Source organism: Panulirus ornatus, chromosome 66, assembly GCF_036320965.1.
Source record: "Panulirus ornatus isolate Po-2019 chromosome 66, ASM3632096v1, whole genome shotgun sequence".
Classification (NCBI taxonomy): domain Eukaryota; kingdom Metazoa; phylum Arthropoda; class Malacostraca; order Decapoda; family Palinuridae; genus Panulirus; species Panulirus ornatus.
The window spans coordinates 24,063,724-24,091,626 of NC_092289.1; the positions used below are offsets into that span (position 1 = coordinate 24,063,724).

At 38.5% G+C, this 27,903-nt stretch overlaps 2 protein-coding genes across 2 annotated transcripts in view; one reads left to right on the forward strand and one right to left on the reverse strand.

Moving 5' to 3' along the window:
- The window catches only part of LOC139746699 (inactive tyrosine-protein kinase 7-like), a 114,841-nt gene extending 91,415 nt beyond the window's left edge, over positions 1–23,426 (forward strand). The window contains 13 exon segments of the mRNA XM_071658151.1: positions 249–426; positions 3,486–3,613; positions 4,841–4,988; positions 5,788–5,935; positions 6,371–6,498; positions 7,369–7,509; positions 9,591–10,010; positions 10,878–10,984; positions 13,762–13,911; positions 15,624–15,734; positions 15,878–16,036; positions 19,538–19,681; positions 20,152–23,426. Of these exon segments, the coding sequence (XP_071514252.1) occupies positions 249–426; positions 3,486–3,613; positions 4,841–4,988; positions 5,788–5,935; positions 6,371–6,498; positions 7,369–7,509; positions 9,591–10,010; positions 10,878–10,984; positions 13,762–13,911; positions 15,624–15,734; positions 15,878–16,036; positions 19,538–19,681; positions 20,152–20,307 (2,118 nt within the window). The 3' untranslated portion in view covers positions 20,308–23,426.
- Positions 23,423–27,903, reverse strand: part of qsm (Zona pelucida superfamily protein qsm) — an 81,487-nt gene continuing 77,006 nt past the window's right edge. The window contains exon 7 of the mRNA XM_071658158.1: positions 23,423–26,407. Within this exon, the coding sequence (XP_071514259.1) occupies positions 26,027–26,407 (381 nt within the window). The 3' untranslated portion in view covers positions 23,423–26,026. The remainder of the gene's footprint in view (positions 26,408–27,903) is intronic.

The following is a 27,903-nucleotide window of genomic DNA, read 5'->3' on the forward strand; positions in this document are numbered from 1 at the left end:
GTATATTTTGGCAAGGGTATAGAAGCAACAAGGGGTACCTGGCTAGGGTGTAGCAGCAACAGATGGGGTACCAGTTTTGGGTGTAGCAGCAACACCAGAGTATCTGGATAGGGTTGTGCAGCAACGTTATAGGTATCTGGCTAGGCTGTATTTATGGACACAGTGGCAACATAAGGTATTTAGTTGAAACGTGAACGACATTCACCCCAGAGCCCTCTCTGACGAATGTCTTACCCCATGTGAGACAGGTGAGCGTGGACGATTACCGGGTGTCGGTGTCGGGCATGGGCGAGGACGTGACGGAAGGAGTGTCGGTGCTGAGAATCCGCTGGGCCCGTCTGGACGACAAAGGACTCTACGCCTGCGTTGTCACCACTGCCGGACACCCTCCACTTATCACCCGCCCGGCCACACTCAAAGTCACAGGTTCGATACTTTAGGTTAATATAGCATAATATTTAATCTGTAAACTGTGGTGGCTGAAGTAGGAATACTAATATGGTCTCATAATGAAAATAATGATTAATACTTATTAAGTCAGTGTGTAGTACATTGTACAAATTGAAACTTTTTGAGAGTTGAACCGTTATAATACACATTCAGTCACATACACAAGGTAAACGAAAATAATAATGTAAAAGTGCAGTAGCTGAAATTATACATTAAAAGACACCAGATTTGGTTCAGCTCATTATCATACACAAACCAACATCAGGACTGTCACAAACAATGAGCAGTTATCATTTATAATTTACATGATTGTGGAATTTAATACTTACTGGTACAAATTAATTAATTCTTATGTCTGGATATATTTTTTTTTGCAATGGCAAACACAATCTTTTGACTGATCTTGAAAATGCAGAGGTGATAATCACTCATGAATCTATAAGTTTAATTCAAAATATGTTTTGAATATAATACATCAAGTACAGTTACATTAGCACCCTAATTAACCAGCCGTTTTTACATTTTTGGTAAATTTATTTTTATTTATTTACACTCAAGCATCCAAAGTGTGATGCTATGCAAAAGCAGTGTTGACTCTGTGAGTGACTTATAAAACATAGAAAGAATAGTCCTATCAACTTTTAGGTTTTTCATGACTCGTAAGAAATGATTTTGCATGCATTTTCTCTCAACCTTTTTTAGTTTTAACATCACCATTTAGACTACTATCAGTAATCAAACCCAATTATTTATAATTGTGCTTAATATCTACTTGCTCTCCTTCAACCATTTGTTGTTCAAAGCACTTTTCCTTCTTGCGAAAGTCAATCACCATTTCTTTGATCTTTTTGATGTTCAGATTCAAGTAATTTTCATCACACCATTGAGCATAGTCATTAACTTGAGCCTGATATTCATGTTCATATTTATCCTTATTTTTCCAATAATCACTGTGTCATCAGCATATTTGATAATAGAACAGGTTCTGTAGTTACTAGTGCAAAAATTTGTATGTAAAGTGAATAAAAAGGCGATAAAACACAGCCCTTCAGAGCACCAGTGTTTGTAAGTATGGTATGAGATTTACATTTCTAAATTCTACAAATTGTGGTCTGTTGGTTAGGTAACTATATATCCAAGAAATGAGGTTGCTATTTTTCAAAGAATATAATTTCTTTAACATATGGTTGTATAGTATTAAATGCACTTCTGAAATCAGTAAATGAAACTAGCATAAGTATAAGGCATGTCAAGATGTGTGATAGCATAAGTATAAGGCATGTCATGATGTGTAATTTGATGTAATGACATTATGGTTACATTTTCAGCACATCTCCATTTATATTATGCAAATTGCATAGTTTCTCTAATGGAATCTGCATATTTACGTAGTGTTTAATATTGACTTCAAAGCATTTCATCATAACTGATTTGAGAGCCACAGGTCTTAAGTCATTCTAAACAATAGGTATTAGAATCTTAGACACAGGTATGATTTCTGATGTTTTCCATAAAGTAGGAACTTTACATTGTTTAAGATAAGTTTTTATTAGAACATATAAAGGTTTATACACTTGTACACAGCAAGATATTAATATTTTGGCACATAAAGTATCAAGACTTGCCTTACCAATTTTCACCTTTTTAAAAGATAACAGAACATCCTTTTCAGAATTTACAATTGGCGGATCATGTACACTATTTATGATCAATAGGACATCAGAAAATTCCTTTGAAAAATCTTTATCATCAAAACTGGCATAAAAAAGATTAAGCTCCTTCACATACTCATCCATATCCTCTTTGGTATAGAACATTCTGTTTGATAGCTGCACAACTGTTTTTGCCCATTCCAAGCATTTTTAGAATTGTTAGTATGAAATAAATTCTTAATCTTAATTGTTCATAGTGATTTAGCATGTTTGATCTTAATGTTGAGTTATTTTTGTGCATTCTTTATTCCTATTCCCAGATGACATTGCTAGTTCTCATTTAAACTACATTTTACTTCTTTTGTTACCCAAAGTTTATTTGAATATGTTGTGACAGTCCTGACGTGTACCAACATATCCACACAAAAATCAGTGTAACTAGGAAAGACATCGACATTAAATTAATATCACAATTTTCAAAATACAAAACAGAAATATGTACAGTCAAAGCATCCTTGTAAAGTAAGAGAACACTCATTTGACCATTTACATATATTTACTTTCTAATACTTCGCTGTTTTTGATTTTTGTTTATATGTAGGCATACAATACAACATATAATAAGCAGGCTGGCAATTCATTGAACTTGAATCAAAGCGATATCACAGTGTCGAGCAGCACAGAGGGGAGGCAGGAGGTATGTTTCCACTTCTTCTAAGTCGGACCCGGCTACCACCTCTTCTGCCACTTGTCACACGTGTACATCTACACTGGGAAGTTTTGTTTCTACTAGGTTTAGCTGCACCTTTTGCTATTTTATTGTTTAGCCATCCCATGCTTTTCAATAAATGCCCACTGGGTTGGGCAGCCAAAGTTTGCTGAGCTAGCAGCGACTCGTGGCAATCTTTGATGCTTACATTTATACTGAACACGGTCCCAACCAATGTTATGGCTATCATAAGCTACAGCAGCGAAAGTTTTAGCCAGAAACGTCGTTTACTGATTCTTGAAGTGCTAATGTATTGTACAATGTATTCTACACACCTTCCATAGTAACCTCTTAAGTATTCAGAAACACAGAAATAACAGAGTTCCAGACTCGTAGGTGCCAGGACCTACTGATGTTCAAGTATTTTGATTATTGACTACTTTTTGTTTTATGTCGAGCACAGTGTCTGAGAAAACATTAGTGTATTACATTTTTTAGATGTCATGTTACTTTCTGCTGAGCATGATGGTTGGTTGGTTCCGTCGTATTTAACCTTGTGTGGCAGGTTATATCGGAGTTCTGGAATGGAAGGAAATACAGCTACTTTAAGAAATTTTTTGAGAGCTCGTATATCAACTCTAAGGGATTACTCTTATGTATCTCTGTTTTGTCAGAACGACTCAAGTTCTCACCATTGCCCCACGATGCTAGGGTTGAAGTTGGGGCTAACATCAGCATCCCCTGCGAGGCCCGCGGTGCCGACTTTCCTGTCATCACCTGGCACCGACTCTCCTCAGAGCAGGTCAGCCCCAACTTTGCTCTCCTAGATCCCTACTATTAACATATATGTTTTTTCTGCTACTGTATTTACTGCTGTCTGGTTATCAGTTTATATAGGAGAGGCGACATGGAACATATAGCTGTCTTCTTTATTATTTTTTGTCACGTTTAACAGCTAATGATAGATTGTAGGTCATTGTGCTAATGGTCACATTTACTGTTTGACTTCTCATATCCATCTTTTACAACAAATAATTTTCACATTTATTTATCATGCCAGTTATATGCCATACCTTCAGTTATACCTGTTTTTGCCATTTGAGACACTTGGCTCTCTTTCCACACATTTCTTGATGCCCCCAAGACCTTTTCACCCCTCACCCACCCACCCTGTTGCTCACTTCATCTCCTATGGTTCCATATCCACTCCCAGGCACCTAAAACACTAATTTGTACAGGTTTTCTCCATTCAGAGTCCTACTCCAAATAACTTCTCTCTTTTCTATGCTTACCTTAATAACTTTTTATTCATAGTTTCTCTCAACTTTCTCCTTTCACATACACTCATATTCAGACATCAGCTTCTGCATTTTCTCACTCGAATCTGCTACAAGCACCATATCAGCAAACAAATGACATCTCTCAGGTCCTCCCCTCCCCAGGAAACTGCATACCTGCTCCTCACTCCTAGGCCCCTTGCATTCACCTCCCTTACCACCTCATCCATAAAACAGTTGAAACCCATGATGACATCACATACCCCTGCTGCAGACTCATCTTAACTTGAACCATTCACCTTCCTCTCTGCCTACTTGCATACATGCCTTACTCTTTTGATAAAAACTCCCCAGTGCTTCAGATAGCTTTGCTCCCACACCATCTCTATCAAGCCCATCAAATACTTTATCTGTATCCATAAATTTCACATACAAATCCTTCTGTTTCTGCTCTTGAAAAAGCTTTTGCTCAAACTTTTATGTGAAATTTGTTCTTACTTCTTGCAGTGGAGAATGCAGATTTTTTGTTTTGAGAAACATTACTTTTCTTTATAGTTCTAAATGTTTTAAAGCTAAAAATGGTTAGTATTACACTCATACAATCACTATTAAAGCTCTAATTAGGCTAGAACATAATTGCTTGATATGCTACACATTCGTGTGAGCACCATTAACATGCTTCTGTTCATATGATTTAATAGCTAACCATGTGTTAAGGAGTTATATCAGTCAGTTTTGTGTTGATGTGGTAGGTGGTTGAAGTGATGTCCGACAACGTTCACAGCGCAGAGGGCACGTTAGAGGTGGTCAGTGCCGAGCTGCGGGACAGCGGCCAATACCTTTGTGTGGCAGCTTCCAGACAGGGATCCATCAATGCCACTATCACCCTCTCTGTCTTTGGTAATGATAGTAACAGGACTGATATGAGAGACTTAATTTGATTTGGTTATTTGTGCCAGCTGACATGTACTACCCAGGAATGTTCCTCAAACATTCCTCTGATACTTTTAGATATTGACTGCTCTGGGCATATACAGTGTTAAGGAGTCCCTAGAAAGATATTCTTCCTACCACATCAGCAGTCCTTATTTTTCAGTTGAATTCACTGAATTACTATCCTTTAGTGTTTTCTTAATTCTCATGAGCCTTGCAACAACCTTCAACTGTGCTTATGGAAGTATTGTTGACAAATCCCAGACTGAAGAGAGCCTAAAAAGATTGCATATGTTCATGTGAAGACCCTTTAACAAATCAAACCTTTGCTGAACAGGCTATGAAGTATTCGTTTAGAGCTTAGAAAGAAATGGATTTAGTAAGTAAATTGTTTTGGGTGAGGTTTGCTTCAGATAAGAGGATGCCTGGCAAATAGATGTTGGCTTTGTCAAAGGGAAGTATGGAATGTGTCCCAACTGGAAGAACAAATGGAAACACAGTGCTTTCCTGCTGATAAAGCTTGATGTAGAAAGTGAATGATATAGGAATTAGTTAAGGGTAAACTTGAATGAGATATAAGGTTAGACTTAATTGAGATATTGCACTTTGATGGGAACACAGTTATATATGTTGATAGATATCATGTTGAACTTTGTCATGTGCTAAAGGAGTGAGCTTTCTCTAAAATGGAGAACAATAGAATATCTCCACTAAACAATGACTGAGATAATGTTTTGATTTCCACTGTGGTGTACTCTGTGTTCAGAGAGTCCCGTGCTTGAGTGGGTGACACAAGGGCCAGTTCAGGTGGACAAAGGTGGAACATTGGTGCTGGAGTGCCATGCTCGGGGCAGCCCCAGGCCCTCCATCCACTGGGACTACAATCATACTACCAATGCCTTTGATCCAGAGAGGTAAATCATGTATTTCATGCATCTACTCTACAAGTGTTGTACCTTCCATGTGTCTTTAATACTTATTATCTCTATATTTCTAACTTTTTTGCAAGAGGATTGATTTGCTATAACCCTAAGTGTTGTGGGTGTAGATGCCTCTGTTTCTCAGTTCTTTCTGTCATTTTCCGTTCATTTGATGCTCTAAATCATAATGTAATGACAGTATCAGAACATAATATGTTCACCATCTAGTTTTATTCCTGAAATCCTTGGGACTATTACCACGATGAGATGATTACTGATTGTCAAAAACACCTGCATCCGTAAGCACCTTCCCTTTGCATTTAGATGTCTTACTGCTTGTTGTTAATGAGTTTTCCTTAACTCTACTTGATAATGACCAGACTTTTCCCCATCCCCTTTTGCACATCCAAAACCTGGTACACATCCCAGGGTGGAGGTGCATGGCAATGGGACACTGCAGGTGACAGGGGTTCGTCGGGAGGACGGTGGGATATATGGCTGCACGGCTGGCAATATGGGTGGTCTCGTTAGGGCTGAGATCTCTGTCAGTGTCACAGGTGAGACTTCTGGCTTTATCCCAGTATCATCCAGGTGAGTCTGTTTGCTGCATTGCTGTCTTTGAAGTTTAGGTCAGAAATCATAAGTTAGATGACAGGAAAAGGGATTACAATTCTCTTTAAATATGGGATATAAAATTACACAATTATGTGGGAATTTTCGAAGATACTCTTCTTGTTCACCCTTATTAACACCTGCACTCTGTTATATCCATCACAGAACATAAGAAATTCGAGAGTGACATTAGAATCCAAAGTATGATGATATCACTAAACTGCAAGATCATGTAGAATGCCAAAAGTTTTGTGTATTCATATGTAAGTGAAAAGTTGAATTGGACATATGGGTATGTAATTGATACCCAACTTTGATAACTGAATAAGATCTTGTAAATATTTCACCTGTTGATAATAGAAATCTTAGATAGAATTATTTGTTACCTCTTCACTCCCCTTCACAAACTCCCACAAGGGATGGCCATGGTAAAAGAGTCTCCATTAATGGTGAACTCTGCATTTTAACTATGTCATATAACTCCTCACAAACTTCCCTGATGTTATATAATTAATACCTAGTAATGTACTACACACATAGTTATGGTATTCTTTAAACGTTTTTGAAATCTGTGATGTTTACCTACACTTAATTACTTTCTTGTCCCGTAAGGTGTTATACTCATAGACATTCTAAAACTTTATCAAAATGTTTAGACATTTATTTGGTCAAAGAGTAATGAACAGACTGTAGCTTTCTCTTCAGTAACCTGCATATCAGTCCTATAGTTTTGAGTAGCTGTCCATAGTGCCGTACTCAAGTTATGAAATAAAGAAAAGATTTCCCATGTGATCCAATATATATATTGTTTTTAGGGGAAAGTTCTCAGTTGTTGGGTCGAACAGTGGGTGTAGCAGTGGGTGGAGCAGCAGCCTACATTGCACTTGTGGGTGCTATGCTTATCTACTGCAGACAGCGACGACAGAGGTTAAAACACTCGCCCCAGCATACTCATGGTAATTGTTCCTCTTTGATGAATGTGGTAAAGCCAGACTACTATATAGTATATAAAAGATTTTTTCTCTCTCTCTCTCTCTCTCTCTCTCTCTCTCTCTCTCTCTCTCTCTCTCTCTCTCTCTCTATCTCTCTCTATCTATCTATCTATCTATCTGGGAGTAGGAGACCAAATTGGAGATGGATAGATGGAGTGAAAAAGATTTTGAGTGATCGGGGCCTCAACATGCAGGAGGGTGAAAGGCGTGCAAGGAATAGAGTGAATTGGAACGATGTGGCATACCAGGGTTGATGTGCTGTCAGTGGATTGAACCAGGGCATGTGAAGCATCTGGGATAAACCATGGAAAGTTCTGTGGGGCCTGGATGTGGAAAGGGAGCTGTGGTTTTGGTGCATTATACATGACAGCTAGAGACTGAGTGTGAACGAATGTGGCCTTTGTTGTCTTTTCCTAGTGCTACCTCGTGCACATGCGAAGGAAAGGGGTTGTTATTTCATGTGTGGCAGAATGGCGATGTGAATGAATAAGGGCAGACAGTATAAATTATGTACATGTGTATATATGTATGTCTGTGTGTGTATATATATGTATACATTGAGATGTATAGGTATGTATAAGTGCGTGTGTGGACGTGTATGTATATACATGTGTATGTGGGTGGGTTGGGCCATTCTTTCGTCTGTTTCCTTGCGCTACCTCGCTAACATGGGAGACAGTGACAAAGTATAAACCAGGGCACATGAAGCGCCCAGGGTAAACCATGGAAAGATCTGTGGGGCCTGGAGATGGATAGGGAGTTGTGGTTTTGGTGCATTACACATGACAGCTAGAGGCTGGGTGTGAACGAATGTGGCCTTTTCTTTTTGTCTTTTACTGGTGCTAGTTCGCTGAATGAAGGCGGGGATTCCTATTTCTTGTGTGGCTGTGTAGCTACAGGAATGGATGAAGGCAAGCAAGTATGAATATGTACATGTGTATATATATGTATATTTCTGTTTATGTATATTTTTTTTTTTTTTTTGCTTTGTCGCAGTCTCCCGCGTTTGCGAGGTAGCGCAAGGAAACAGACGAAAGGAATGGCCCAACCCACCCCCATACACATGTATATACATACGTCCACACGCAAATATACATACCTACACAGCTTTCCATGGTTTACCCCAGACGCTTCACATGCCCTGATTCAATCCACTGACAGCACGTCAACCCCGGTATACCACATCGATCCAATTCACTCTATTCCTTGCCCTCCTTTATGTATATGTTGATATGTATATGTATGTATATGTTCATGTATGGGCATTTATGTGTATATATTTGTAAATGAATGGATGGTCCATTCTTTGTCTGTTTCCTTGCACTACCTTGCTGGCACAGGAATTAGCGATTAAGTATAATGATAGAAATAATAATGATGATGAGTGGATGGGTCATTCTTAGTTTGTTTCCTGGCACCACCTCACTATTGCAGGAAACCAATTGAGTATCATGAAGTGAATAGAATTATACATATTTATGTATGTATAAAATACTAGATTACCATTTCCTTCACAAGCAAGGTAGTGCCAGGAACAGACTAAGAAAGGCCACGTCCTGTCACATCCTTTTTCTAGCTGTTATTTTTAATGCACTGTTACCACAGCTCCCTATCCACAACCAGGCCCCACAGACGTTTTTATGGTTTACTCCGGATGCTGCCCATTCCTGGTTCATTCCACTGACAGCACATCAACCCCAGTACAACCATCATTTCATTTCACTCTATCCCTTGCATACCTTTCACCCTTCAGCATGTTCAGACTGTGATTGCTCAAGAATCATTTTCAATCCATGCTTCCATTCCCTGTTTGGTCTCCCTGTTCTACTTGTTCACTCAGCTTTTGTCACTTATATTCTCTTTGTTAACCTCTCCTCACTCTTTGTCCTTTATGAATATCATTTTTTAATTTTAGTTTTAGCTGACTTCTCATTCCACTGCCCAGTTTCAACTGACAGCATTTCTTTGATAAAGACATTTTGCCGCACCTGATTATCATTATTGTCAGCTCCTTTATAAAGTAACCTAAACAATTATCATTTGAGGTGATGGGAATGAAGAGGCTCACAATCCTGAAGAGCAGGAGAGGTTGATGTATACTGCCCATCCAGGAGGAACAGGGGACCTGGACCCCAGGGACATGGGCACTGGCACCACCAAGACTGGCGGTAGATTGGATCCCTCATGTCAAGTGCAGCTCTCCCAGGTATCCACTCATACATTGGGAACCTCTACTCACCTGGGGCTCTCACAGGCCTCAACCAGAACCTTAGGAGGATCATCAGCCTCCACTCAACAGTCCTCTCCATTGCAACCAAATTCCTCTCCTTCACCGCAGAGTGCAATTCATACTGGCCCCAGTGAAAATATGCATTTAAAACATGAGTCTAATCATGCAGGAAATACACTAGGCCAAGATAAACCTGTGATACAGAGGGAAAACCTTCAAGTGCTTCTTACTCTAGGTAATTATATCCATAGTATTACACCAATCTTCATTATGTGCATAGGTGTTGGGCAAGGGCTCTGTAATGCTGAGCAGTACTACCATTTGTGTGTTGTGATCAGTTCTACCTTTGGTGTGCTTTAGGTAATTACTACCAGAGTTGTGCTTTTAGTAGTTCTACTAATGGTGTGCTGTGAGTAGTTACTTCCATTGGTGTGCAGTGAGTAGTTCTACCAGTGGTTTGCTGTGAATAGTACTACCAGTGGTGTGCTGTAAATAGTTACTACCAGTGATGTGCTGTGATTAGTTACTTCCATGGGTGTACTCTGAATAGTTTACCTGTGATGTGCTGTTATTTGTTAATACCAGTGGTGTGCTGTTTGTGCTTCTACCAGTGGTGCACTGAGCACTTACCAATAGTGGTGTGCTGTGAATGATGTGTTACATAGTAAATCTTTGATTACCCTTATACCTCAGTTTATTTGTATGGTAAAATATTCAGATTTTATACAGTATCTCATGTTTTGTATATCTGTATAATAATGAAACAGTTTGATATCATCACAATACCAAGACTAAACAGAGGGAAGGAGGTATGCCTTGTTTTTACTGACAGTGACATAATAACATGTTCTGTTGAAATAGTCTAAAGCTTTTTTGCTTAATTTTGATCTAGATGACGTTATATGGCCCTTGCTGATAAGATATTGAAGTTATCCTTACAGATGTGAAGGTGATATGTGGATCAGGGAGATATAGGAAGACAACACCTAGCTACTGAGTAACAGAATAGTAAATAGTGATACGACACATCTGATAGCCTCATGTGATATCGTTTGCTTCCGTACTTTAATCATCTGCTATACATTGCTGAACTTATTTCAAGGGCGTGGGGAGTTTGGTGAGGTGCAGTTAGCAAGATTGAGGAACACTGAAGAAGAATCTGATGGTGAGGACATGCCCCCTGACCCAGAGAAACTTGTTATGGTTAAGGTGAGATTAGATATATCTTGATACGTGAAAAATATCTCACTGTTAGTAAAGAATGTGATAGTAATGTAGATCTTATTGAACAAAATTAGTACTAGATTAGAAGAAAGTCTTAATATTTCTTAATGTTATTCCATGTTCAAGTGGCTGTTGCAGTGAAAGTAAAGGGAATGTTAATGGGATGAGGTTGATTTACCACTTAAGAGTCTTGTAGGCATATTATATTAACTGCCACAGTGATACTTTTTCAGGTTAGTGTACCTTTGATATCCACAAATATACTATGTTCCTTCTTCTGTGGCATTTGATGTTCACTTGTGCGTGTGCTTATCCTCACATTTTTGATGAAAATCCAAACTGTTGTGGGGATCTAATCTAGTATGTAGCTAAAGACTAATGCACTATTTTTAGCAAAACAAGAGATGACTGCTAGGTCTGTTGAAGGAGCTGTGTTTTTGCTGTGTTAACTTGAGGGACAAGTTAATTGGGATGTAAGTTTGAATGGAGAAAAAATGGAGGAAGTGAAGTGTTTTAGATATCTGGGAGTGGACTTAACAGTGAATGGAACTATGGAAGTGGAAGTGAGTCACAAGGTGGGGGAGGGAGCGAAGGTTCTGGCAGCATTGAAGAATGTATGGAAGTCGAGAATGTTATCTCGAAGAGCAAAAATGGGTATATTTGAAGGAATAGTGGTTCCAACAATATTATATGGTTACAACACATGGGCTATAGATAGGGTTGTGTGGAGGAGGGTGGATGTGTTGGAATGAAATGTTTGAGGACAGTACGTGGTGCGTGGTGGTTTGATCGAGTAAGTAATGAAAGGGTAAGAGAGATGTGTGGTAATAAAAAGAGTGTGGTTGAGAGAGCAGAAGAGGGTGTGTTGAAATGGTTTGGACATGTGGAGAGAATGAGTGAAGAATGATTGACAAAGAGGATATATGTGTCAGAGGTAGAGGGAAGAATATATATTATCCCTAAGGATAGGGGAGAAAGAATACTTCCCACGTATTCCCTGCATGTCGTAGAAGGCGACTAAAAGGGGAGGGAGCAGGGGGCTGGAAATCCTCCCCTCTCGTTTTTTTTCAATTTTCCAAAAGAAGGAACAGAGAACGAGGCCAGGTGAGGATATTCCCTCAGAGTCCCAGTCCTCTGTTCTTAATGCTACCTTGCTAATGCGGGAAATGGCTAATAGTATGAAAGAAAAGAAATATATATATATATATATATATATTGAACATCAAATTCCACAGGAGGAGGAACATAGTATATTTGTAAATGATCAGTGAACATGATTTGTGAACAAACATGAGTAAAGAAATCAACACTGTAAGTTTAGTACCATATAGTTATATCTGGAATGCAACATAAATTGGCTTCATGGTGATGAAGAACAAAAGTATCTGAAAGTAATTAGTAAGAAAAAGGTATTGAGATCAGTTAGAATAGTGTATAAGGAATTTAAAGAAGAGAATAAGGTAAGTAATTTAAAGAAGAGGATAAAGTAAGGAATTTAAAGAAGAGGATAAAATAATGTTCATGCCTGAGAAAATGAATGCCGAAGAAGGGGAGGAGATAGTGGAAGGTGTTGAAGAAGAATGGGAAGTACCAGGTGTGAACGTGATTGGTAGACATATAGCATATTTTTGGGCTGAGAGATGTGCAGCTGGTAAATTTATGTTTTGAAAATAAGCAAATTCATAGTCATAAATGGAGGTTAGATGAGTGAACAAGCAAAATGCTACGATGGAATGTGTGATAACAGAGAGAAAGAATCAGGAAGGAAGTGCTGTGTGTGAAAGTAGTTAGGAGAATGGTTTTTGTTTCAAATCATTTTATGGTAAAAGCAAAGGTGAAGGCTAGGACAAGGTGCAGCTACATTAATCTATGGGGATACTGTGTGATGAGGTGAAGGCAGCAGTGGAGAGAGAGGGTGAACAGAAAATGAGGAAGAAGAGGAAAAAGCATACTGATAACTTTGGAAGAAAGTTAAGGGAAAAGTTTGTTGAAAATAGGAAGCTCCATTGCATTTTAAGAAAATATAGAAAAAAGGAAGATGTGGTACAAATGAAAGAATGAGAGATATAGGAGGATTTCTGTTGATTAGATCAGATAAGAGAAGTACTAGACCTCAGGAAAGTGATGGTATTAGAGGATGGGAGTGCAGAAGTGACATCATGCATGGAGAAAGGCAAGATGATATTCCAATAATGGAAACGTCAAGGTTGAGATGAAAACAGATATTAGACTTGGAAAAACCCTTAGCGTGCATGGGATAATAAGAGAGTTCTTAGAGATTGGAGATGATGTGGTTGTAGAATGGATGCACACAAAATGTATGTGCCTATGAAAAAATTTAGATGGTGCCTGATGACTGGAGAGGAGCTGTGATGCTGGTTTTGTACGAGCATAAGATAGCAAGGATGAGTGAAGATGCTATTGAGAAGTCAACATAGTGGGCTTAACACTGACGTTATAAGGGATAATTGTTATGATGATGGTTAAGAAGATAATGGAGTGAAGGATATGTGTGAAGGGTTGAAGGTTTTTAGGAATGGTAGAAGGTGTATAAATGAAAACTTCTTTGTAAAGATGATAGTGGGTAAGAGTACAGCAAAGCAAAAGTTGTATGTAATACTCATGGATCTTTGATAAGCTTTAACACATATTGATAAAGGATGAGTTGCAGGAAATTGTTTATTCTTGTAAAGCAATTATATGTATAGGATTATGTTCAGAGTGATAGTTTTGAAAGTTTATAAACCTTATTTGGTGGTCAGGTGGTGAATACAAGAGACGAAACATTGTTAGCTGAAGTGAGTAGAGAGGCAGCAATGTTTAGTGGCCCTCCACATCCCAATGTTGTGAGCACCCTTGCCCTGTGCTCGTCTCATGCACCTCATCTTCTCATCACACAGTATACAGATTGGGTAAGTTATGTCACTTTTATCATGAGTCTAAGTGTTCTTCCAGATTAATTTAGTCACCTATTGATTTGTAATTTTTTCTATTAGATAATGAACATACTGCATGATATTTCAGTTTTTTGTAAGTTTGTACTTTAAGAATTACAAACAAAACACCAATATGTTTAATTAATTACACAACCCCAGGACTTCTTTCTTGATGCTCCTGCAGTTTCAAAGCTGCACTCCAATCAGGAACAGGAAAATGATGAACACCTTTGGAATGAGAAGTTCCTTGACGAGACTGTACATCTTTTCATCCATTGATGATGATACAGCCTTGTGAAGGTGACCCATTCGCTCGCAGTGTAGCCACAATAAGGCCACAGATATCTATCCATCTATCTGTATCTCTGAAGCCTGTTCCCAAATGGAATTTTCTCATGGGGGTGGCCACAGCAGTAGTCTCCATAGCTAGTGAACTCTAGGTGCTGCTTCTTAGCCTTCATGCCACACCCTTTTTTTAGATATCTAGGGGTGGATTTGGCAGCGGATGGAACCATGGAAGCGGAAGTGAGTCACAGCGTGGGGGAGGGGGTGAAGGTTCTGGGAGCATTGAAGAATGTATGGAAGGCGAGAACGTGATCTCGGAGAGCAAAAATGGGCATGTTTGAAGGAATAGTGGTTCCAACAATGTTATGTGGTTGCAAGGCGTGGACTATAGATAGAGTTGTGCAGAGGAGGGTGGATGTGCTGGAAATGAGATGTTTGAGGACAATATGTGGTGTGAGGTGGTTTGACCAAGTAAGTAATGAAAGGGTAAGAGAGATGTGTGGTAATAAAAAGAGAGTGGTTGAGAGAGCAGAAGAGGGTGTGTTGAAATGGTTTGGTCACATGGAGAGAGTGAGTGAGGAAAGATTGACAAAGAGGATATATGTGTCAGAGGTGGAGGGAACAAGGAGAAGTGGAAGACCAAATTGGAGGTGGAAAGATGGAGTGAAAAAGATTTTGAGCAATCGGGGCCTGAACATACAGGATGGTGAAAGGCATGCAAGGAATAGAGTGAATTGGAATGATGTGGTATATCAGGGCCGACGTGCTGTCAGTGGATTGAACCAGGGCATGTGATGCGTCTGGGGTAAACCACGGAAAGTTGTGTGGGGCCTGGATGTGGAAAGGGAGCTGTGGTTTCGGTGCATTATTACATGACAGCTAGAAACTGAGTGTGAACGAAAATGGCCTTTGTTGTCTTTTCCTAGCGCTACCTTGTGCACATTTGGGGGGAGGGGGTTGTTATTTCATGTGTGGCGGGGTGGCGATGGGAATTAATAAAGGCAGACAGTATGAATTATGTACATGTGTATATAGGTATATGTCTGTGTGTGTATATATATGTATGTGTTGAGATGTATAGGTATGTATATTTGCGTGTGTGGACGTGTATGTATATTCATGTGTATGTGGGTGGGTTGGGCCATTCTTTCGTCTGTTTCCTTGCGCTACCTTGCTAACGCGGGAGACAGCGACAAAGCAAAATAATGATAAATCTAGATACAGTTTTCTAGAAAATGCTGGAAAGCTGAGGTCCATAAATAGCTGACACAATTCCTGTAATGATTCACAAGTTCATTTGCATGTACGTTCTTTAGGTGTGAGTGCTGCACTTACTTATTTAGGATTTACTGTGTTATGTTGCACAAAATAGGGTATAGCTAATTGATAATGATTTTTTTAAGGGTGATCTGAAGCAGTTTTTGCTAGCAACAAGAAAAGAATCACCTCGACCATTGGGTAGTCTGCGACCACCTCCTCTCACCCACAGCCAGTGTCTCAGTCTTGCTCTACAGGTCTGATTTAATGATTAGTACAGAAATATGTATACAGTATTCCTGTTTCCTTCATTCCATGGTATAATGCAACATAAATGTGAGTTGTTGAATTATGATTGTTAGTAAAGATGATACAGGAAACTATTTCATCCTTGATGTAGGTAGCTGAAGGACTGGAGTACCTCAGTGGACGTCGTCACACTCACCGAGATGTAGCCGCACGCAACTGTCTTATAACTTCAACACTCCAGGTCAAATTGGCTGCCCCAGCACTCACCCGTGACGCTTACTCTGCTGAGTATTGTACCTACAGAAATCAGGTATTGTCTGTTATAGTGTTGCCAGTTTTCTGATGCATTTTCCAGAGAATACAAAATGGTATGGATTTTCTTCCCCATACTGACTTGTGGTTGTAGTTTGTTGTGGTAAAAATGATTTCAGACATACTGCATAATGACGAAATTGCCAGCTGCTTATTGTGTTAGGAGATATACACTCAGGTATGTCAGTAAAGTTAGAAATTACACAAGTGATTTAAAACACACATTGTAATATACATAATGTAAACATAAACATGAAATGAATATGCTTGAATTTGTTAGTTATCATGAGCTGTATATGGAGGCTATGTGACTGTAGCATCAGTGTCATCAAATATCGAATATATGGTGAAAATTCAAACGTTTCTGTACTTATTGAAGCATTTTCTTTTATGTCTCACCTCAACCCATACTAGGTTTCAAATATGACACACATTACTCCCCTCACTGCAGCCATAGATACTCTGGGTATTTTTTTTATCTATATTTTATTATACATAATTGCTGTTTCCTGTGTCACGAGGTAGCGCCAGGAAGCAGACGAAGAAAGGTCCATCCGCTCATATACACGTATATATTCATAAATACCCATATATGCATGTATACATACATATACATATCATATACATACATATACATGCACCTACTCAGACATATACATATATACACATGTACATATTCATACTTGCTTGCTTTCATCCATTCCTATCATTACCCTACCCCAGAGTGAGGTAGCACCAGGAAAACAGACAAATAGGCCACATTTGTTTATGCTCAGTCTAGCTGTCATGTGTAATGCACTGAAACCACAGGTCCCTATCCACATCCAGGCCCCACAGACCTTTCCATGGTTTACCCCAGATGCTTCACATGCCCTGGTTCAGTCCATTGACAGCACATCAACCCTGGTATACTGCATCGTTCGAATTCACTTTATTCCTTGTACGCCTCTCATCCTCCTGTATGTTCAGACCCCTATTGCTTAAAATCTTTTTTACTCCATCCTTCCAACTCCAGTTTGGTCTCCTGCTTCTCCTTGTTCCCTCCACCTCTGACACATATATCCCCTTTGTCAATCTTTCCTCACTCATTCTCTCCATATGTCCAAACCATTTCAACACACCCTCTTCTTCTCTCTCAACCACACTCTTTTTATTTCAACACCTCTCTTACCCTTTCATTACTTACTCGATCAAACCTCCTCACACCACATGTTGTCCTCAAACATTTCATTTCCAACACATCCACCCTCCTCCATACGACCCCATCTATAGCCCGTGCCTCACAACCATATAACATTGTTGGAACTACTTTTCCTTCAAACATACCCATTTTTGCTCTCCAAGGTAACATTTTCTCCTTCCACACATTCTTCATTGCTCCCAGAGCCTTTGGCCCCTCCCCTTCCCTGTGACTCATTTCTGCTTTTTTGGTTCCATCCGCTTCTAAGTCCACTCCCAGACATCTAACAACAAGTTCCAGCACCACTTAATGTTGGGGAAAAGAATCCTTCAGTATCCTTCACAAACAATTCCATCTATTCTTCCCTAAACTGTGCATTACTTGCATTATCATTCACCCCGTCAGAACAAGCTGCAAACCACACATAACTGGACAAAGAGAACAATTACTGGTTGTATAACAACAAAAAATCAACATCACTTGCATGACTATACAAAAATACTTCCAGTATCATGTCACGTCAATATACTGTGCATTCAGTTCCTTGATGCAGCACTAGACCCCTTGCCACCCTTACCACTTTAAAACCAACCTCTAACCACTGCTTCCCTCTTCAGAACCCAATATGTACACATCCTTCTCTCCTGCAAACATGACATTGCAAAACATATCCACACCATATTTACTCAACAGACTAAACAGCAAACCTAAATCCAGTCTTCAACTTAACTACATCAGATAAACTCATCTGAAATTACCGTTTCAGGGCTTGTACGAGTTATATTTTCCCATCTTCTAAGGTTCATGAGGAGTGGCAGCGTATCTTTATTGTACCATAATTGTAAAGGCAGGGAACATAAAAGTGAATGTTGAAATTACAGAGGTATAAGTCTGTTGAATATACTTAATAAGTTGTATGGGAGAGTGGGGATTGAGAGGTTGGGTGTCATGCCCAGAGCATCAGAATAGGGAGGAGTTATGTCATTTCAGTATTGGTAGAGGATTTGTGGATCTGGGGATTGCTTTGAAAAAATTTTGAGGGAGATACTTAAGACAGAGAGAGATTTGTATGTAGCTTCTATGGACTTGGTGAAAGCTCATGATATGATTGCCAGAGTTGTCTTGTGGGAGATGTTACAAATGTCAGGCATTTTGGGAAGGCTACTGTATGTAGCAAAGAGTTTTCATATGGAGAGTAAGTCTTTTGTGAATAGAAAGGAAGGGGTGAGGATGAGTGGTTTCATGTGAAAGTGGATCTGCATTTAGTTATTGTCATATCATCATAGCTGTTTAATCTATTTATGGATATAGCTGTGAAGGAGGTAAATGTGAGGGTGTTGGAGAGAGGGAGAGGTTTACAGCATGCTGGAGTGGTAGGGGGAGGGTTAGATGAATCAGTAGCTGTTTGTAGGTGACATGGCTATGGTGGGAAACTCAAGTGAGAGAGATCAGAGGCTAGTGTTTGAGTTTGGGATTGTGTGTGATAGGAGGAAGCTGAGATTTAATGTGAATAAAAGTCAGGATATAAGGTTTAGCAGAGGAAGGCAGTGGGAGAGAGGATGTTTTGAGTGTGAGTTTGGATGGTTAGCACCTGTAGGAAATGGGTTGCATTGTTGCTTTAAATACTGGAGAGTGGACTTGGTAGCAGGTTAAGCTATGGGAACTGAAGTAAATCACAGGTTGAGTGAAGAGGCAAAGGTCCTGGGCACACTGAAGAGGGTGTGGAGAGAGAGATCACTATCTTTAAAGGCAAAGATGGGTATGTTTGACAGTGTAGTAGCCCCAGGAGTGTTGTGTGGGACCATGTGCTGGACCTTAAATGCAAAAGAATGAAGAGGGAAGATATGTCAGAAATGGAAAGCCATAGGAAAATATGCAGCATGAGGGATGACATTATAAAAGAGTTGTAGTGAGGTGGGTGGAAAAATTTAGATACTGAAAAAGCTTAGACATGTGGGGAAAATGAGTTAAGAGAGACCAAGAGTACATATTTGGGATCAAAAGTAGGGATGAGACCGAGAAGGATACGGAGTGTTGGTGAAAGAAGCTGTAAGTTACTGCAACTTGAACATTCAAGATGGTGAGAGGTGTGCATGTAATAGGGAAGAGTGGAGTGATTGGCATACATGGGGTAGTATGCTGTCAGTGGACTGAACCATGGTATATGGCTGTGGATGAGGGCTCATGATATATGGCAGCTAGAGAGTGGATACAAACAATAAGGCCATTCTTTGTTTGTTCCTGGCACTACCCTAGTATTGCAGGAAATTGCAAACAGGTATGAAAAACTGCTCTGAGAGCTGTAACATTTTCCTGTAGATCCTGCCAGTGAGATGGCTGGCACCAGAGGCTCTTTTGGAAGAGGAATACAGTATGAAGAGTTCTGTGTTTTCATGGGCATGGCTAATGTGGGAGGTGCTCACTCAGGCAGCCATACCTCACTCGGACCTCTCTGATCATCAGGTATGACACTTTATCAACAGATACTTTTCTTTCTAGTATTGAAATCTTAGTTCTAACAAAAGTTGCATTCCAGTATGCACTGGATCCACCCAGTGGAAAAAGAGTAAATGGTAAGTCATGAAATATCGGCATTTATACATATGATGTACATGTTTGTATGCTGTGTCCTATATATGTGTTTTGAAAGTACTGATTTTGATGTCACAATATTGATAATGTTTTGCATAGCATTCATAGTTCCATAATCATTCTTTATGCAGTTCATTGATATCTTTGGAAAGACTTCCTTTATTGTGTAGGGACATTTAGTGAGATAAAGCCACAGACCACTATGTTGTTGTTTTTGAAAGCTGGCTACAAGTGTGTAGTGTACATCATTTAAAGATATTTAGTATGCATGGAAAATCTTGAAGAAAAATTTGTAACTTCATGTGGCATTAGTCATTACATAACAGTTGATTTGATTATAGGTGATAGCTGATGCTGAACGTGGAGAACTGCAGTGCACAGCACCTCCCAGGATTCCAGTTGATTTAGAAAACTTTCTTGCTGGGTGCTGGCAGCTATCTCCCAAAGCCAGGCCATCCATACACACTGTAGTTGACACTTTGAAGAATATGACGTGATTACCTGCCATGATTTCAATTTACACAGGGTAGTATAGTATGCTGAACACTGGCATTAAACTTGTATATGAAGTACAGCAAGCATCACATCTTTATACTGGGAAGCAGCATTAGATCCTTCAGTGTATAAAGTTGACTCAGTCTTAAAGCATTTTGAAATAGCATGTACCCTGTACAGTATGACTTGGGGACCAAGGAAAAGATTTTTACAGATACTGAATATTTTCTGCTGTGTCTTTTGCTGACATTATTTGAACATATGTGTGCTGCAGAAATTTATGCTGTATCTGTTATTAGAAGCACTACACTGTTATGAGAGTTTTAGGGACCTGACTTAAGTTTACTGTTTCCAGTAATTATTCTGCTTCATGTCAGGGAAAGATTCTTAGTTTTGGTTAAATTACTGTAACCATAAGAAAGCTACTTGCACTATTACAGTTATGTGCTCTTTAAACTTCATTCCGATCTGAATAACGTACTTTCCAAGTTCTGTGGCTTGAAGGAGAAAATTACTACCTGCAGTATTAATCATAACTTATAAATAAATTCTGTGGAAGCACCATATTTGTTTAATCCAGAGATATGATTTAAGTGATACTTCAGAATGAATAACTTATCATTGCCTTAAGATAGTTACAGGAGTATATTTCTGTAGCCCAGTAGGGTTTACTGTGATGCTGTTTAAACCTTCTAGAGTGAAGTAGCAGTGGTGATAACATTCCAGTAATAACTATTTTTTTTATAAACCTGCTTGCTTCATTTTGAAAGACTAAGCTCTTCTCTGCAGCTTGCCTTTACTCTTTTCAACACCAAGTAGGTAGCACTTGCATTTCTGACAGCACTCTAATCAGTGCAAAGAAAATAGAACGATAAATTGTGTAATATTCCACAATGATACTGATCAGTTTCCATGATGAGATGCGTGTGTTAGGAATAAGTATCACAAAATAGCAGTACAGTGATCACTGGTAATGATTTTGTACTTGACATTAGCAGAACATAGTCAACATGATTTTTAGTACTTCACCCAAAGATATATTTCCCTTACTAAATAGCTGCTGTGGGTACAATCTAAGATACAATTGATATTCTTTCAACAATGAATGTGATCTCATATTGCTCAATAATTTTCATGTGTATGGAAGTTGTTTTGCCTTGTGATTAGCAGCTTTTAACAGTTATATGTTAATATTAATGAATAGGTAGAATTTTTTCCTTGCATACAAGAGCAGCAACAGATACTGTATTATGGTAATCATTCTTAGTCATTTTATTTCTCACAAACATCAGTCTTTTGATAAGTATGATCTTGCTACATAGTCTTTTGTTAAACATGAGGAACATTGATTTTAGGATACAGTATACTGAATAATAAGTCATTTTAATTTCACCATATTTATGGGAAAACAAGCTGCATTTTCAAAAAAGAAAATTGTTTCTGCAGAATTGTCATGGATGACACAAGTCAACTCTCAAACCTAAAAATGGCTATATCCTTTTCACCAGTAGTATCACCCAACTCAGAAACTTTTATGGGGAGATGTAAATCATATGTAAATTTGAGATCCTTTTTTGTCTATATTGATGTATATGTCTAACTTTGTCTCAGTTAAATGAACAGCTGCTGCTTACTCTTTGATATTTTTATTTGTACTCAGGTTCATTATGTATATAGGTTTTACATTTTTTATTGTCTTGTTCTTTGCAAGATGGGCCTAAACATCAGTGGAATAATGATTACAATTATTGTAATGACGATCACATTGTTTCTAATAATGTAAAGATACTCAGGAGGTGAAAGCTGTCAGACTGTCAAACAGTTGATGGTACTCTTATATAAACAGTAAGTTTGGCTGCTTGTGAGTATGTTTAGTGAAAGTGAGATTTAATTTCAACTTGTATTAGAATTTGAGTCTGCAGATCTTTGTTTAGTGAAGGTTAGATTTTATTTCAACTTGTATTAGAATGTAAGTCTGCAGATCCTTTATACATATTATGACATCATAAGCTTATCTAAGTAAATCCCGACTTCAGCAGCAGTTATTTGAATTTAATGGATCGTTTGTTTTGGCCAATTTTACATAAATCTGCATTTGTCTAGAAGGATGTTCTTGTAGGGAAGAGAGGTAATATGGAGCCTGAGATACTGCTTTTTTGATAAAAATATTGATTATTTCATCATGTAATCTGGTACAGTAATTCTGAAACTACTGACTTCAGAAATACTGTCTTAGAAGAGTAAAAGATTTCTCTCTCCCAGTGAGAGTTCTCTCCTTTGGTTACATTGACATTGCAGACCTTCAAGGTCTACATAGTTATTCAGATGTTTATCTTTCATTTTTTCTCTTGATTTCTTCATCTGGCTGTATGCTACCTTTCCACATCATTCTTACTCTTTGTATGCTTTGATCTGGCAGTCTTTATTCATGTCATATATTACTCATTCCAAGAAGTGGTGACCACTTCACTTGTGATAATAGAACCAGCATTGAATTCTTTTGCTAATGCTTTGAAGTCTGCTCAAGGTAAGAGAAGGTAAGATAAAATAGTGTATTTACCAGTAGAATTTAAGACACAAAAGGAACCAGATGAAAAATTTATAGTTTCATTTATTTATTTTATTATACTTAATTGCCATTTTCCTGCGTCAGTGAGGTGGTGCAAGGAAACAGACGAGGAATTGCCCAACCCACCCACATACACATGGATATACATAAACACCCACACATGCACATATACATACATATACATTTCACTGTATACATACATATACATTCACAGACATATATGTATACACATGTACATATTCATACTTGCTGCTTTCATCCATTCCCGTTGCCACCCCGTCACACATGAAACAGCATCCTCCCCCCTCCCCTTTCTGGCAAGGTAGTACCAGGAAAACAGACCAAAAGGCCACATTTGTTCACACTCAATCTCTAGTTGCCATGTGTAATGCACCAAAACCACAGCTCCCTACCACATCCAGGCCCTGCAGACCTTTCCATCGGTTACCTTGGATGCTTCACATGTCTTGGTTCATAGCATATGAAAAACAGTTTGAAGAATGTGTGGCAACTAATTGCAATATCAATGTATAGAATAAAAGTCAAGGAAACTATCACAGTTTATTTCACATTAGATTGTTATATATTTATTCTACTGTACAGCTGTACAAGCACTTTTGTTAGTTGCTTTTACATGATGGCCTTTTGGCCAGCGATTGGCAGACTTCAGTGTCAAGGTCAGTTAATGATGAGATATCTCGTGGTTACAACTGTCCGTGGCACTGCCAAGTCTTGGCCAGACTACCCTGTACCTGAATCTACAGGTATTACTTTGTCTTGTTACCGATGTAGAGGGTGTACTTGGTACAGCACCTACATCCTGAGGTAATGCTTAGAGAAATTTAGTAAATCCTAAGCAAGTTTAACCTCTTGTTGGCCACCTTCCTCCACAAAGGTACTCGTACCTGAAGACAACAGGGATAAGGGCAGCCTGGGAGGCAACATTAGGAGCAGAGGCAAAAGAAAGATCAGACACATATTAATTCTGTGTTCCCCCAACACCACAGTAGCTGCAACAGGTCAGTTAACATGAAAGAATCAAGAAAGGAAATGTTCAAAATAACTAGCAATGCTCTGAAATACTCCATTTCATTATTTGCTGGACAAATTAAGTTTTAGGCATTGTCTAACTTTGATGTAGTATATCTAAAATATCCATAAATAATGGAATATGATGACATGAAAAGAAAATGCTCAGTGGTGTGAACAATAATACAGTACAGTACAGTCAGTAATTCTTAGTTCATATCACATAAGGATATTATTAAACCATATAATGCAAATGTATGGAAAAGACACGCATAGAAGAGCATTACAAGGAATTATTGCACTTACACAACTATGACACATTTAGAAAATCCATTCAGGATACACATTATTGTGGCACACAAACTTGGAAAGAAAACAAAGGAATATCCAATAACAAAAATACATGGAGATCTGATCTCTGAATAGTTGAGAATTTTGAGTCATCAAAAGTAGGATTTGACTAATGAATTGGCTCCAGTTCTTACTACCATGAGAATTTTGTGAAATAAAGCAGTTGGTAGATGATGCCTAGCCGAGATCACGAGCCACAAAAGATGGGACACCATGAGCATATCACTTCCTCCTTGATCGTAAAATTTAACTGTATAAAAAGGTAACTTTAAGAATTTAGACTTCTGATTACAATTTTCTTAACTTCCCAAGAGCCTGCAGTAGAAAAACGTAAATGCTGTCGAGACATGATGCCAGAACAACTCAAAACTGATGTCATACCTCATAGCCTAAGGTACCTTCCTGGATAAGCCAGTATTCATTTACACCTGGGTAGTAAAGGCAAGTATTTACTGCCTTAACCAGGTCTCAAACCAGGAACTGTAAAATCCAAGGTCAGTTCTCTAACTATTTACCCATGTCCACTGATTCAGTGTTTATTCACTATTTTGAATAGATTACTGTAGGATTTTCAAATTGCTAGATAATAGTCTTTTGTTACTGACGAGTTATGGCCCCAAACACAAAAAATTAGTGAACTGATTTTGGAATATTTTATCTTTCATCATCCCACATACATATCCAGAAAACTTGATTAAGGCAATAAACAAATAAGACTAGTAGGCAAATGTACCTGACTTCCTGTGTTTGAAGGGCTCATAATATAGGCTTCCTTTTAAAAGTCTTTAAATGTAAGGGGTCTGTCAAATCATCATAGATCATTTTATAGTATAGATAAGTTAAATTTATACATTTAGCTGAAAAAGTTTTCTATATACTGATGTTTTACTGCTGAATCTTATGACTTAAATGAATCAGTAATGGGTTCAAGATTTATGTTTTGGGGATTCTGCCTTGGGTTTCCAGAACTTTAAAAGAAAGTCTCAGTACATGTAGATCACTCTGCTGTACACATAATAGTCTATGGATACTTTGTATGAAGTCTGTAGCCCTGACCTTTTACTAGGCTCAGCTTGGGACTGAATCAAGCTTTACTACTCACCTTGGTAGAAATACTAAATAAATCAAACAATTAATTTTACTAAAAGCAACTGTGCACCAGTAGACCTATGAATGTAGCCACATTAGATCACATGCCCAATAAGCACTTTTGTTGGTTCAGTTGTCTTACAACTAATGTGAGTTTTGGAACTTGATGTGCCTGCATAACAACAGTTTTTCTTCCTATCTGAGACAGATTCTAAATACTGCTGTGTGGAATTTGTTACCATGTTCACTTCAAGACTGCCAAATGCAGTTTCCTACCCTCCATTCCACTGGCTTTTGACCTGATGTCATTGCACACTATTATTTGGAAATGATAAATCAGTGGTAATTAACCTTAAATATACAAAATACATGAAAGTAAAAAGAAAAAAATGCCATGCTTCAGCTTTTGACAAGAAATTAATGGATTTAAAGCTTAGTTAAATCTCACCACATTGTAGGCTATGAAGAGGTATAATGTTTTCTACGAAACATTGGCCAATGAAAATGCAGACATCTGTAAACCTATGTGGTTCTATGCTGGCTCATTTACCAGAAAGGAAAATGTCTGAAAGCAGATAAAAGCCAATTACTTAAAAGTTAAGGTCAAATCAGCTAACAGCAGCAATGTATTTTGTAAAGAATTTTGAGCACATAGGTTTATCTCTAATAATTAATCATGTACATCAGTGGTAAAAGAAAACAAGGAGAGCAGCTGCCATGAGAGGGAGACTCTGAGTATGACTGTAACCATTATTATAGTATATGAAGACCGGTTCATTTCCTTCACTGGAGTGGAAGGATGCACCCTGCCCAGCTGCTGATCGACTCCAGGGTAGGGTCGCCTCAGCATCAGCTAAAGCACGTTCAACAGCTCCTACACCTTCAGCAATTCTGTGTACCACATCTTCTGTGACACTGTCACCATCTGTCTTAGCAGTGCTGTTTTCATCCAGTTTTAAGTAGGTCATCATTGTGACCTCAAAGATCTTGTTAGGGTCAACTGGTCGACTGTCAACGCCTCGTCTTCGACGTCCATAGCCTAGCTGACCATTACTGCAGGCAATCTGTAAAATTGTGTTGATATGAATAAAAATTTTCATAATTGGTGGAAGTAAGAATATAACATCTTTTTTGGACATGCATCAGAGCAAAAAAAAAACTTATTTCATGTGTGGCGGGGTGGTGACAGGAATGGATGAAGGCAGCAAGTATGAATATGTACATGTGTATATATGTATATTTCTGTGTATGTATATGTATGTATACATTGAAATGTATAGCTTTGTGCATGTGCGCATGTGGGCATTTATGTATATAAAAGTGTATGTGGGTGGGTTGGGCCATTTTTTCGTCTGCTTCCTTGCGCTACCTCGCTGATGCGGGAGATGGTGATTAAGTATAATATATAAATAAATAAATATTCTATCACAACCCACAGTATAAGCATAACTCCCTTTGCATTCCCTGCCATACCACATCTCTCATACACAGTTTCATTTCTTTCTTCATTTCATCTAGTCACACCACATGCTCTTTTCAAATAGCTCACTTCCATAGCAAGGATTCAAGACCTCTGTGACTCATTCCATGTCTATGTTTTGGCTCCACAGTTCAGTGTTTGGAGGACTATCCTGTCCCTTAATCCTTTCTTCACTTCCCTACTTACACCTCTACCCTTCATTACTTTATTAAGGGACCCAATGACTCTTCTACCCTGTACTGCTCTCTCCCTTATCTCTCCTTCTGTATCACCACACTTACCCAAGACAGCTCCTCGATGCTTAAATTCTCACTTCTTCCAGTCTTTTTCCCTCCATACCCACAACACAATTTAGTATACATTCTTCTTTCACTCTATATGGTTTTATGAAATCTATACCTTCATTCTGTATCCTTTCAAACCCCATTACTTTACTTTTATTTACATTTCCCTTCAGATGCCTACACTTACACACATCATTAAACACACTTACAACCTTTTGCAACTCATCTTCAATTTTAGCAACCAACACAGTATCATCCACAAAAAAGTCACGCCACTAGCCACCATATCTCCACAACACTCCATCTCTGCACCCCTTTTCCCTAGTTTTGCTTTCCTCTCTCTTATATTTCCATCCATATATACTTTAAAAAGCCATGGTGACATCACTCTGCCCTGCCTCACACCTACATGTATCCCAAAACTATCACTCAGCTCTCCATCCACTCTTGCATGCACATTTGCTCTTCTATAGAAGGCTTTCACACCAACCAATAGTTGTCCCAGTATACCATATATCCTTAACACATCCCATAAAGATTCCACTTGACTCTCATGTTTTCTCCAGATCCATAAAAGCTGCATACTTCTTACCTTTTATGAAATACTTTTCAACAGTCATCTTTACTACTAAAATCTGATCAACACATCCCATGCCTTTCCTAAAAACCCCTTGCTCTCCACTTGTTCTACATTCAGTGACTTCCATCGCTCTCAATTAATATTTTAGCATACACTTTTCCTGGTATACTTAACAGACTTATTCCCCTATAATTGCTACATACATCCTTAGCACCT